Source organism: Genypterus blacodes, unplaced genomic scaffold, assembly GCF_046128005.1.
Source record: "Genypterus blacodes isolate CSIRO-AG114 ecotype Tasmania unplaced genomic scaffold, CSIRO-AGI_Gbla_v1 ptg000003l_1, whole genome shotgun sequence".
Taxonomy (NCBI): Eukaryota; Metazoa; Chordata; class Actinopteri; order Ophidiiformes; family Ophidiidae; genus Genypterus; species Genypterus blacodes.
This window is the reverse complement of record NW_027466817.1, coordinates 7,846,141-7,860,057: the sequence shown is the minus strand read 5'-3', so window position 1 is coordinate 7,860,057 and position 13,917 is coordinate 7,846,141. Positions and strand designations below refer to the sequence as shown.

At 40.3% G+C, this 13,917-nt stretch overlaps 1 protein-coding gene across 2 annotated transcripts in view; it reads left to right on the top strand.

The window, feature by feature from the left end:
• LOC142995333 (protocadherin Fat 3-like) overlaps nt 1-11,550 on the top strand; it is a 62,469-nt gene extending 50,919 nt beyond the window's left edge. The window contains exons 27-30 of one of the 2 annotated variants that reach the window (XM_076146337.1): nt 2,127-2,240; nt 5,098-5,157; nt 5,405-5,440; nt 8,634-11,550. In XM_076146337.1, coding sequence (XP_076002452.1) covers nt 2,127-2,240; nt 5,098-5,157; nt 5,405-5,440; nt 8,634-9,205 — 782 coding nt within the window. In that variant the 3' untranslated portion in view covers nt 9,206-11,550. The remainder of the gene's footprint in view (nt 1-2,126; nt 2,241-5,097; nt 5,158-5,404; nt 5,441-8,633) is intronic. The other variant, XM_076146346.1, reaches the window with a different exon arrangement.
• The last annotated feature ends 2,367 nt before the right edge of the window (nt 11,551-13,917 follow it).

Below are 13,917 nucleotides of genomic sequence, written 5' to 3'. Positions count from 1 at the left end.
AAAGAGTGTGGAAAATGCATAATACATGTCAATTGGATTTCATCAGGCATGTTCGGTCAGCCCTCACTGCTCCAAGTGAGAGGACAGGAGACACTAATAATAAACGATAAAGAGGAGGAAGTACAATGTTTATTTATGTTCATCCAGTGACACTTTGAATTACACATGTTGTATTTTGATGGTTAAGAATAAAAACACGCATATTGTGAATTTATAAATTGCCAAAAAGAGGGGGAACCGCTGAATATATATTGTTCGGGCTCAGCTATTATCAACAGTCGTCACATATGGGAAAGATGCTGTTATTCATACCATCATTCATACTTCATTCACCGCTATCAAGTTGACACATACGCACTATCAGGATGACACACACGCACTATCAAGATAACGCAAACGCACTATCAAGATGACACACACGCACACACTTGACCGTTTCATAGGCAGCTCATAAGTTGAATAAAATCTTAAAGTTATTTCTCCATCAGCGGAATCACAGGCAGCTGCCTCACCTGCCTTTTCGTCAGCAGAAAGGGAGGGGATTTTGATGCATATTTTGATGATGATGATGATGATATTACTAATACTCAGGGGTGACAGTAAGCCGGTATGGCCAGTTACGGCGCTTCTCCTTAAGTCAGTTGAAAAAAAGCTGTAATAAATATATGTAGTAACATATTGTAGCGCCCTTTAGCCGCCCTGGCTATTTTGTAGGAATGCGCTGCCCGAATTCTAAAATAATTAAGGGGATTAATGCTATTGTGTTGTGTAAACAGACGTATTTACTATTTATATAAATAGTCAACAGAAGTTTTGTCTGATAATTTATTATGGCCCCTGAGGGCTGATGGCAACATCAAAATGGCCCGTGATAGGAAAAAGGTTCCCCACCCCTGATCTAAGGGGTACCCAACCGTATGTCCGTTGAATGTTTCTGGCCTGCAGGTCAAGATGCTGGGGAGTGGGTAGCCTCGGACAGAGCTGGATGATTCGTGCTCAAAGCACCACATACCAAAAAACACAATTGTGCCACTGTTTAAGATTTTAGATACTTCGTCATTTTGCATGCAATTGAAATTTATCTTGCACCCCCTCATATAACACACACACAAACACATGCATTACAGAGGGGGTGCAGGGCAGCCATTATACGGCGCCCATGGAGCAGTTGGGAGTTCAGTGCCTTGCTCAGGGGCACCTCGGCAGTGCCCTGGAGGCAAACTGGCAACTCACCAGCTAGCAGTCCACTTACTTAGTCCATATGGGACTCGAACCGGCGACCCGCCGGTTCCCAAGCTGAATCCCTATGGACTGAGCTACTGCCGCCCCAGTTCGTACTACCACATCGTTTAGGCGATGTGGTAGGCGAGACGTCGCTGCGGTAGTCCACACAGCCGTGTCTGGTTCCCAACGATCCGGGCACGAAGTTATTAAGAGTAGCTGGGTTGGCTACTCTCCCTCTGAGTTCAAACTCTTCTCCACAACACAAAAAACTAGCTCGGGCTGAGCTAGCTGCTGTTGTGTCCTAAGGCAGGGGTCGGTCAACTATGGACTCACCCGTTGTCCATCTCCCTCCATTCAGACATCTCATCCCCTACTCCGCAAACCCATCTCTCCTCCCGCATGTCCTCCTCCTACACCTGACCTCTCCTCTCCTCTTTTCCCACACTTTTTTATGTTAACCCTCACGTTCCCCTTGACCTCCCGCCCCGACTTCTGATTGGCTCACATCCGGATATCTGTATTTTAACCTATACAGTCTTTTAGGCATGTAAACATTATTTAATGTTTTTAACAGTATTAATTTCACATTTCAAAATAAAACAAACAGAATAAAAATACACCAAATTCCCATAGGGCTACAATATTATATGGTTGAATCATAATGATGAGTTTTTGTTTCTAGTACTTGTTCCTCCTGCAATGATGAATGGTGTTGTGTTCTCCCCATCCTGGTGGTTAGGATAGATGAAATGCAGAGCAAAAAAATGTGGGGATAAATAAAAAATTGATTAGATTACAAATTAGAAGACTCATTTTGTCTAATTTTGCTTTGCTTTTTTTGCTTGTTTTTTCTGTGAGTGTCTGAAAATGATGAATGTTTGTGATGTGACATGTCCTTGTAGGTAAGATGGTTGACATGTCAGAAGAAGTGACGTGTTTGTCTGGGAGCAACAAAGGAAGTAACTCCGAGGTCCAATCACTGAGCTCATTCCAGTCGGATTCCTGTGATGATAATGGTGAGACATATTTCTCTTTCGATCCTCTTATCCAAGTGGGCTGTGTGGTGACCAGATGTTCTTTCAGTGTTTTTATCTAAAATATTTAATTTTGCTTGGTTGATATTGTTTTCAGTGGCTTTTTTCGCTTTTCCCATCAACTTCCAAGTAAACACCAGTGCTACCCCATTGTTTTGGGACCATTTGTAAAAAAAAAAATGCTGGTGAATTCCTTGGGCTGACTGGGATTGCTGCATGATTTCACCCCTGTATGGCAATACAGTATGTATTGGAGCTTTTACAGTCCAATGAAGTATGATCATCTCTTTTGAGTTCAATTTAGGTGTACTTTGAACAATATGATGACACAAATAACATGACTTCTATCTTTGCGTTGGTTTGGTGTTATGTGAAGAAAAGCCTGGTTTCTGTTATTTCCTTGGAGCTGATCTCTGTTTATTTGTCACATAAATGGGGAAAAAGCTAATTAAAAGTCCTCCACATCAATCACTGGGTCATTCAGAAATGAAACAAAGATGAAAGCAAATCAGCATGGCAACCATTGCAATGTAACAGCGCTAACCCATGTCAAATCAAATATGTCTGATCAAAATAACATAACAATAACATTTTCAGGGTCTTCACATTACATTTTATTCCTAAACATGCGCAGCAAAACATGATAACATCTGTACATGACAAAATTGAGCACCTTAACCACAGCGTTATTAAGATTAAACAGGTTGGGAAGAGATAGAAAAAATCACTCACCTCTCCCACAGGGGAACAACGACAGCGGGAATAGGTCAAGTTCAAATGGAAATCGACCCCCTGAGGCCGGCCATTGTTTCATTGATTTTTTTTACACGAAAGGTTCCAGTTTGTAAGATGCTTTCAATTCCATTTTTGTGTAACTCAAGCATTTTCTTATAAAGCATGAGCCATTTGTTGAAGCCATGTTTCTTTTACTATGCAGTCATCCAGTATGTTTACGTACAGTACACACTATAGACCTTTTCCATATGGGTCATGGGTCATGTGATTATCCTGTTCCAGTGCCACACTGATGAGGTCTGTGCTAATTTACTGTATCTCCTATTGTATAATGCTAGCTGTAGCTGTCTAAATCACATGCAATAATTTTGAAATTAGTGTCCAAAGTGCCTGTTGAGGAAGAATGACATGCAACAAATTTGAAACCTTGTGACTTTCCTTAACTATAAGATAATATGAGCCAGACTCGTTATTGAGAACACAATGTTCATGGGTGGAGAAAAGCCAAACTCATTCCCCTTTGAAAGTACGACAGCAATGCTGAAGTATCTGCATGTGGCTCCATAGCACGACCAGTCACCCACGTTTTTTAGTCATGGCATAACAGAGCAAGCAATGCAACACAAGTAGACAGCATGATTACATACAAATCAATTAGCAGATGATCTCTAAACATGGTAAAAAATCAACACAGAATAGTTAAGCCTAATGTCTCTAAACACATCAAATGCAGAATGTTTTATAGACTTTTTCAACAAGCCTTACTGGATAATGATTTCTCAGTCATGGGATGAGTTTGGGCTGCATAACATGGGTGCTGGTGTTTGGCATTTGTGCTCAGGCATTTGGTTTTGTGTTTCAGCTTCATGTCATTTTCCTTTCATGTCCAGTGTAGATGCGTTCTTTCCCAATTGTCATGGGGTCGGGCAGGAGTGGCAGGAGGGAGGAAAGAGAGGCAGAGGGGAGGAAGGCAGGTCTGAAGAGGCTGGAGTGAGGGGTGATGCTTAGGGCTGAGGCGATAAGGGTGAAACTAGGTGAAAGTCCCGAAGGCTCATGTCTTGTAATTGATTCCCAATTTATTCACTATCCTCAACAAATAGTTTTGACAAGGTGTTTGAGACCTCTCCTTTCTTCACCACTCGTCCTCACGGTTCACCTTACAACATACATACATTTGTTCCACATTTATTTTTATTTATAACTTTATTAAGTTTGAAGATTATTTAATCATTTTTGCCATTCATTCTTACCAATTGCCTGCTGCTTTGTTCAGATCCACCATGCAGGATTAGAGTCGAGAGGAGCCGGTTTGGCCCAGCATCTCATGGTTTTTATGGTGATGATTTTTACGTTTCACATTTGTGTTTTCGCATTACACTGGGCCAAACCAGAGTCATGTGTGTCGTATTTGTTTAATGCTGTGAAAAGGCTTTCGTTACACCTACTTCCTTTTTTAAAGAGCCATTTAGAACAAAGATGAGCTGTCAGAGGGTTTTGAGGGTGTAATGCGACAATTCTGAATTCAGGTTATGGGGTCAACCAACCTACTGGAGATAATGGCACTGTTGAGTCCGCCTGGTAGGTTGAACACCCTTTAAAAAGAATAGAAAATCTGCTTCTGGAGGAGAGGAGGCCATGTTGCCGAGAACACGAGTCCCTTTTTGTTTTTTGTATTCATACATTCATACATTAGTCCTTTTTTTGTAATTTTTGCCTGAGTCACATGTGTAATAGCATTCACTGTAAACAAAAACATACCTTTGGGAACCAAAAGATGTCTGAGTTTGCCTGCCTACCACCTTCCCTTGACCCTCGAGCCAAACTATTCCTTACAAAAACAAATGCTTTCATCCCGAGTTCAGTGTTGTGAATGTTTTTTTTTACCAAGAGTTATTATGTTTACAGCAATGGAATTTAGAATTTGCCTCCAACATCCAAATTTGCCTCCAACATCCAAAATAAACAAGACTATTTGACAGTGTCAAAGCAGTCCTCTCTGCAAAAAAACAGCCCCATCATCTCAGCCCTAATGAGGGGACGAGGACCAACGTCATTATGGACATGTAACTTCTAATGACCTCTCTGCTCCTTTTTCCCTCTCAAGCCTCCATAGTGACCGTCATTCGATTGGTCAATGATGCAGTCGACACAATCGAGAGTGAAGGTACCATGTCTCTTCCTCCACCTCCCCTGTCTTTCTCACATTTCCTTCCCCCACTCTGCTCTCATGTCACGCCTTTCCTTCTCTCATTCTTGCCAGTACAGCAGCCCCTCTGTCTTTCTCTTCGTCAAAGTCAAAACCAAAAACCTTTCATCAGATTGAACATTTGAGATTTAAAAAGCAAGAAAATAATATTGACTCTCATCACATCTTAACATTCCTCCTGTCCTGTTGTTCTTCCATGTGACAGTGTCAGTCATGGACAATGGTCAGACCTACAACCGAGGTGACTTTATCTCTTTCTCTCTCTGTGTGTATTTATATTTATCCGTTTTGACTTTGTTTCCTGGCAGTTATCAAAGCAAATATTAAATTAAAAAACAGCTTTGAAGTAACTACATAAGGAGCACACTGAATAGCAGAGTGGAGTAAATTCTGAATTGTGTTTAGATAGATAGATAAAATAATGCACCTTTGTAGTGAAAAATTAGTTCAGAGTTTTGGATTTCAGATGTATCATTCAATACTCTCTCCTAAGCCCTATTTTGTCACAACTTACTTGGGAGCGCTAAAGTGAGGACTTAAATGCAGGCCAAAAAAAGAAATATTGAGGAGCAGCAAAAGGGGCAATACAAATAATACAGGTAATGTTTTTCAAAGGCATAAAAAAATCCAGAACTCCTAAACTAAGCAAATAATAACCTAAGACAGGCAGAGCAAAAGGTGATTCAAGTACAAGAACAGGAGAAATGTAAATCCATGATAGGAACAAAAACGCATTGCAAACTTCAGGACAGTCCCAAGCACTGTGAAAAAGCTGAAAGAACAATGAGGAATGCAGGGACATGTCAGGAGCAAGACTACAACAGGATACACATCTGGTGCAGAATGGACCTCAACAGGAGCAACATAAGAGAACAAACTAGCAAAGTGCAGAGGTAAACAGGGCAATACATATACACTAGGGAACACATGATGGAATGAGGATTAGATGTGAGAAGCTGGGGAGAGGAGTGCAACATTTTGGCTGAAGGTGACATGACAAGAGGTGAGGGGAACATAAACAAAGGAAAACTAATCAGGGAGGGACAATCAAGACACGCACATGGGCAGGAAGTGAGGCTACATACACATGGAAAGGTGAATATAGAATATGCTAAAAACAATATACTAACTGTTTCTTCATGATCACAATTCTCCTCTGGTAATTTTAACGCTATTGGAATTGGTTTTGACTTATAAAGTAGAAACTGACCACAAATTAGGTTGGCTTTTACTAAATGCTGTAGGGAAGCAATTTCGCACTATTCAAATGTTACTGTCTGTGGGGAGATTCACAGGCAGAAAACAATGTAAGCATTCAGGAGGTGGAACACACAAGTTCATTAATTATAAAGGTTATAAGATATAGTCATAAACAGGTCAACTTTGGCTTTGACATTTACCATCCTAGCAGAACACCTTAGCCTCAACATGAGAAGAAGCACACATATAATAACATATAATAACATATAATGATAAAACTCACAGGTTTTATTAATTTGACTCTGAGTCTACAGAGTCCAGATGCTCTAATCAACATATATCACAAAATCTGTCAGCCGCACCTAACAACAATTTTAAGTTGGGTAGGAACTAGTAGCTGTGCAAGAACACAGCCTATACATAGACATGTTACAAACAAAATGTGGTTGTTGTTTTTTATGGCCTCCTCTGTTTTAGTCAGGATCCCAATCAATCTTTTTCACTTCACGTTGCAGTCTCTGTGCTTGCCAGTCCTCTGGTCAGACTGTATCATAATGTTGAACATCTGCCTCCAAGCAGACCAGAGGAAGTAAAATACTCTGAACTGATCAGAATCAGACATCTTTAGAAACATCACAACAGCTGGATTTTGCAAACTATTATTGAAACCGATAACTACCTCACAGTTTGTTTTTCATTCTGCAGTCAGTGTAACTTCTCCTTTGCCTGCTGCCTCTCATTTTCTTTTCATATAGTTTTTATTTTTATCTTCAGTTGTGTTGGGTTATTTTGGATGGGTGGATTTGTATCCTGCTCCAATGTGTCGAAATGTTTTTTGATTTTATCATTGCTTTTATTATGTCTTCATTCACAGAGCTGAATGTGAAATGAATATGTAGAGCTTTGGTAGATTTTCCCTTTGGGTAGTAGCAGTGCTACAGTGCTAGCAGTGTATCTGCCCTCCCATCAGCTGCCCCTGTGTTTTTCAGTCCCAGACAAACTGTTATCTGGGCCAAAAAATCCAGGTCAGAGTCAAATCCTTCACAGTCTGAATAGTGTCCCAGACGCCGAGCACCAAGTTGCAAGCATGTTTGCAATTATTGGCACTAAATCTGTTTTTTTCAAATCAAAAAAAATGAGCAGCAGCCATGAAAATATGGCTATTTTCCTCCCTCTCTTATTTTCTTTGCAATAGATTAATAAATACTTAATTAACTTAATAAATCATTAACTGTTTGATTCATACATGTACAGCAAGTAGTTCCACCTTATTTGGCTATATATTGGCAAATCTGCAGTGACCCTTTACGTGTTTTGACCTCTACCATGTGGAACTTTGCATGAATTCCTGCAAAAGAGCATTTGTGTTCTACAGACATACCCTAACTACATATCCATTACAGGTTGTATACGCTGCTCGTTGTTCCTTTTAGCAGCTTTGACATGATTGTGTCCATTGAAGGGGGCAATGTTTGGCAGTTATGTGTCTAAATTCAGTTTCAGGGTGGTGGATGGGATTGTGGAATGTGCCCAATCATCACAAAATTTACCACATTTAATTATAATGATCAGCATTGACTGTTTCATTTTGTACAATGTGCAGGGAGAGCCCATAGGCTTCCAGGCTTACAAAATCTACACCTTCATACAGGTGATGCTTTTCAGGCGTTGATCCCTGAAGGAGGACAGACTGATGAGTTGACTGATCATAGCGGACCCAGTTTTCTGAGAAGAAATATAATCACTTATTATTTATGTGGTGATGTGGTAAAGCACCAGGGTCAAACACAACGGAACACAATGTTGATTTGTTGATGCTGCAATCGTGTGGCTGTATTGACCACAAAGATAATCTACCAAAATACAGAAAACATTGTTGTGCTTTACTTGTGCTTGAGTGCTGTAATTCTTCCTGAAGCTGAGCATGCTGTGCCACCTGTGACCCTGACCCTTTTAAGGCACCCCCTGTGCATGTTGCATACCCTAAAAGGAAACTACCCTAGCATGTTTTCTGTACAGGTTGTGCTTCAACGTGCTTGTATTAAGCAGATGTGGTTGAATATGTCTAATAAGCCCGGTGCATACAGAAGGCATGTTTGGGTTGGCCTCAGCATACACTCCTGCTGACAACAGCTCATCCACTTGGAACTGTTTCCACTCTTGTTATTAGGGTGACAGTCCAGACTGCATTTATTTCTGCTGTGTTACTAACAGTCTTTCCTTATGTTGTCCAGCATACCACTGGGACACATCAGACTGGATGCCCAGCACAAGGATGTCAGACATTGAAAAAGTGCCAAGCTTTGAGGTGGGTCCTGGAGTTAATGTGACAGGCTCCGCCCCACACCTAGGAGACAGCACCCGGGAACTGGAGTCTGACTACTACCTTGGTGGTTACGATATTGACAGTGACTACCCTGCTCCACAGGAAGATGAGTTCTTGAGCCAAGATCAGCTGCCCCCTCCACTGCCCAGGATTGAAGACTACCCCGAGCATTACAGCACACTGCCTGCAAACCAGGAAAGTATCCTGAGTGTTGCTAGCGCTGGGCATCAGCATGCCAGGCCACACTTCCACCCCAGCCAGTATCTGCCCTCCCATCAGCTGCCCCTGGGTGAGACACTGTCTGGAGGCGTCCCTGGGGAGGAGATCCACACATCTGCAAGCGGGATGACTGAAGGAAATGGGGACCCTGATGTGTCAGCCCACTGCAGGTTGGATGACTTTGAGTCTGGATGTAGTGTGGATGACTTTTGCCGTGGGATTACCATCATCACTGATTCACAGCAGCAGACTGAAGTATAAATGACAGATAACAATATGGGGTACATCATTGGCCAGAAGAAGCACACTGCACAGATGTACAGAGGTATACAGCTGAAGTTATTGCAGAGGAAGAAAAGCTATTTCTGATTTATAAGCACCCACAATGCAATCACAGACTATTGAGTTATTAATGAAGCAGATACAATGGTCACTAATCTTAAATCTACATTTATTTAATTTAAGTAATACCCACTGTTTTGTGAAGAGAAGGAATGAATTTTGATTGTACAACCAACAACATCATCAGAGTGTTTTAAGCCCTGTGGTTGCTGTGCAAAAAAATATCTGAAGTGTCCTTCCTGTTCCATGAGAAGGGATAATATGTGTAATATCAAAATAATAGGATTGAGAATGAGACAAGAGGAAAAAGAGGATAATTGTGTAAGTGGAAGGTCCATGGTGGAAATGGCACTATACTCCTTCCCAGATTATTCATCAGACCTGATGTTTGTTCTTAAAGATACAAATTCTCATTTTCCTTTTTTCCTCTATGCATTTGTAACCTTTATGGTTGTCATACCTTGTATAATAGCATGTGACCATATTGATGTGAAGGTAAGAAATAATGTGGCCACATTCCAGAGAGTCATGCGATTTGATGTGAAATGTCCTTGGCCCTTTTCCACAAAAGTAAAAGCCCCTCCCGCCCACCTTTATTTACTCAAAGTTTTTAATTTATTTGTTGACTCTTCAGTAGTTGCAGTATTTCATGGCCTATTATCTGGGCCAAGATCTAAACATAATGATCTAACTCTGATTTTACTCCAAGAAGGAGTGTTGCTCAGGATTTAAATGTATTATTAGTTCAGAACAACATGACATACTTCATGATCCATTGAAGAAGTTAGAGAACACATCGGCCATGACAAACAGTTATGTGTTATGTTTTCCTGGGGGTCATAGGCAATAAATATGAGCACAAATACAACATGTCTACAAAATGTATTTAAAGCCACCAACTATTTTATGGTAACATAAATGCACAACCTCCACAACTATTCCCAACTTCTGTAGTTTCAGTTCATGATTTTTTTCCGTTCAATTTTGGGGTTATGTTGGTTTGTCATGATATTCATTGATGAAACTTATTGTGCCATATTAATGAAGTCTGCAATTCCCTGCTGTTGTTATATCATGATAAATGTTTGCGTTCATTAAGGGCCATATTCAGAGTTGATGGTGTAAGTCAGATTAAAACCAAAATGGCACACCACAAGGACATAAGATCGTTTCAGGTGACTTATGAGTGTGTAAATCTACTCCAATTACTCCTTACTCCAAATTGTCTGCAGATATCCATGAATCAGATGGGAAACTGTCCTGTCCAGCAGGGGTCAGTAAGGAGTAAGCCATGAACAATTGTCTAGAAAACACTTACTGCCTAAAAACCATGCTTGAGCTCATCACAAACAGCCATACAGTAAAGTTTTTCTTTAGCTCTACTTTTAATAAACACTGTCATCATAATCAGTCACAGCTGATGCTGCTCAACAAAACAACACTGGAAGACAACATAATGATTTTCAATTAGAAAGTGGAAACTGGTCATATTGCTACGTCCTGCTCAATCATAAACATAACCAGACATTGCTGTGCACACAAAAGTAGTAAAGTATGAAGTGACTGTTACATCAATTTTATTGTTTATTGATTCATTGATTGATTCTGGTCATATTTGCCCATCTGTCCATGCCCATATGTTTGCATGATCCAATACATGCATGGTCTCAAAGGGCTTTACTGGCCCACAACAGGACATGGTTTTTGACTTAGCCCAGAGCTATAAGAAAACGGGGAGAAACTCCCCAAAACCTTAATATAAAAGGAAAAGGAAGGAACCTGGGGAGAGGCCATTCGAAAAGAATCCCTCTTGACAATCGGCCAGGTGTGCAGTAATAACTCTAGGTGGGAAAGACAATAATACAGCAAACAAAACACAATAATACAGCAAAATATACTGACTGTTATAAATCTTGCTGATCTGTCCAACCATGCAACTCTTCTTTGGGTTTGCAAGGGGTGTATGTTGAAATCTGCACAGTTGTTAAAATGCAGAATTTGTAATTGTCTTTTTTGACATTATTCCACTCCTGTCACTGGCATTTTCCCTTATGTGTTTTCCCCACATAAATGCAATTTCAATTGATGGATCTGGCTCAGTATCAAATTCAGACATTGCATCCCAACAGTTTGTCATGTTATAATGGTTTAATGGTTGTGAGGGAAGCATTTTGTACATTTGTTTCAACTGGAATGTTTAGGTTCATTTTTGTTTTAAGGACATCGGGCAGCATTAAGAATATGCCATCTCTCTACTGTAAGTAAGTGCGAAAACTGTTGTTTTATATATTTTGTTTTGTAATCAAGTGCAGAAATTAAAATGGTTCTTGCTACTTTCACTGTTGTCACTTTCCTCAATTCTGGGGGGAAAAAATGTTTCCAAAGAGATCTTCACCATTTTCCTGTTATGTTAAATGCCCATGGATCACACCTTGCATTATTCCAATTTCCCACCATTGACAACTTTACCTTCATGAAACAGTAACACCTGTGCTGGGACTGTTTGTGTGCCGCGGTCGCGGGCGAGTGTGGCGGCGCCGAGTGCGCCGGCACCTGCAAGTGCGCGATACTGTGAGTGATGGAAGGTCAAGTGGCCGGTGGTGGCACCGGCAACTTCCCGGTGCCGGTAAGTACTGCAGTACGATGCCAGTGCCGTTGCCGACGCACTTGCCGGTGTCGGCTAACTTGTAACTATAGGCTAACTTTTTTTCAATCTATCCACATTACCTACCTATCACGATCGACGTATTGGGCACCACTGTTCTAGGCCATCAAATACCAGACTGCCTTGAGCAAATCTGTGTGTGCCTTCTTAGTCCACAATAAGTACTTCACATTTGGTAAAATAAATAAATCAACGAACGAACCAGTTTTTTGTTTGTTTTGAAGTCTAGTTCTGTTTTACTTGCCGAGTGACATCAGGAGATGTAGTTCTTTGTCCTTCCTCCAGGAAAGAGAGAGAGAGACAGGATCTCCTATCAGAGGGAGCATTGTAGAGTCTCCTTTCAGCAATTGGAGGGTCGCAGGAAGAGACTGATTTAGTTGATCGCAAGCATTGTTGTGTGGGCTTGGATTTGTTCTGGATTCTGCTTTTTTCTTCTCTTATTTATTATAATTTCTCTCCATATAGCAATCACATTATTATTAATTATCACTATTTCTCTCCTGTATTGTTGTCAGTGAAAGCAAATTGTAACTGTCCAGGCAGAATTCAACTCTCTATGTTCCTCCAAAACTTTTATTACGGAGTTATCCACAGATAGTGAGTCAGTTCAGTTCACATTTCTACACAGATGTGGAGATCTGTGTACATTTAAAATAATTTCTAGATCTTGACAAGTTGTTTTATATATACTGCATGTTATTATTGTTTATTGTTGAAATTGGACTTGTTTTACTTAAGAATTTTCAGGTTGTTTGTTTTGTAAAAAGAAAAGAAAAGATTTTACTAATCCCACTTGAGTTTAAATTGGGCTGAATGTGGCCCCAAACTAAAATGAGTTTGACACCTTGTTATTATTGTTTATTGTTTATTGTTGAAATTGGACTTGTTTTACTTAAGAAATTTCAGGTTGTTTGTTTTGTAAAAAGAAAAGAAACGATTTTAATAATCCCACTTGAGTTTAAATTGGGCTGAATGTGGCCCCTAACTAAAATGAGTTTGACACCTAGGGGTGGGGAACCTTTTTCTGGAACCACCCCTGACCCACCCCTGTCATAGACGATCCTCCTGGACGATCACATTCCCAGCCTGAAGCAGAAGTATATTCAACTGTGGAGGCCTTCTCTGCTGGCCTAAACATCATCAGAATATAAATTTAATTTTGATATATTTTTTCCACAAATATGTATTAAATTATTCCCCATAGTCTATTCTCTTCATTTCATAGCTTTCGTCTTGGTTGCGCTGCTTCCAACCTCAGAACGAGATTTGGCGGGCTGGCCTTTATGTTAGAGCTTTTATCCAATCATATTTCAGCCATAATGTGTTGCCAGGGTCCATGAAATCTGCCCTTAAACCTTCAGAATCAACAGTGCGGTCGCCTGTTTAAAGTGAACGGAAACAAAACTGTGGCGTTAACCAATCAGATTTCGTGTTGGCGACAACGAGGCAGCTAGCAGGCGTACGTACGTACGAACGTTAGCACATGCATGTCTTTTGATTGGATACGCACTATTGAGAGGCAGAGCTATGCAGAGCTAGCAAACTGAAATTGAACAAGCTAATTTGTGTAGATTTCTACAAGCTGTTTTTTTTTTCAACCCACAATGGCTGAAGGAGGAGAAGAGATCGATTTGGTCGCAGATATAATTACAAGGGTGTTTTCAAGACAAACTTTTAAAGAAAAGCTAGACATCGTGAGAGTAAGTACTCAAGGAGACTTGTTGAATTGTTTTGGTTTAACCTTTATCAAAATGGACATTCAGGGCTAGGAATACACTTTCACCACTGTTGCAAAATTATTTGTTTGTTTTCTTTTATTTTCAGTGAATAGTTTGTGTCACGTTTCTTAAATGAAACTGCTTTGGGTGCGACAATGCGCTGTTTAGTTAACAAATTTGCTGAAGCTACCATACTTTTGGAGACTTGATAAAACTTTGTAGACTACCCCTTAAAAGCGCCTGTTGTT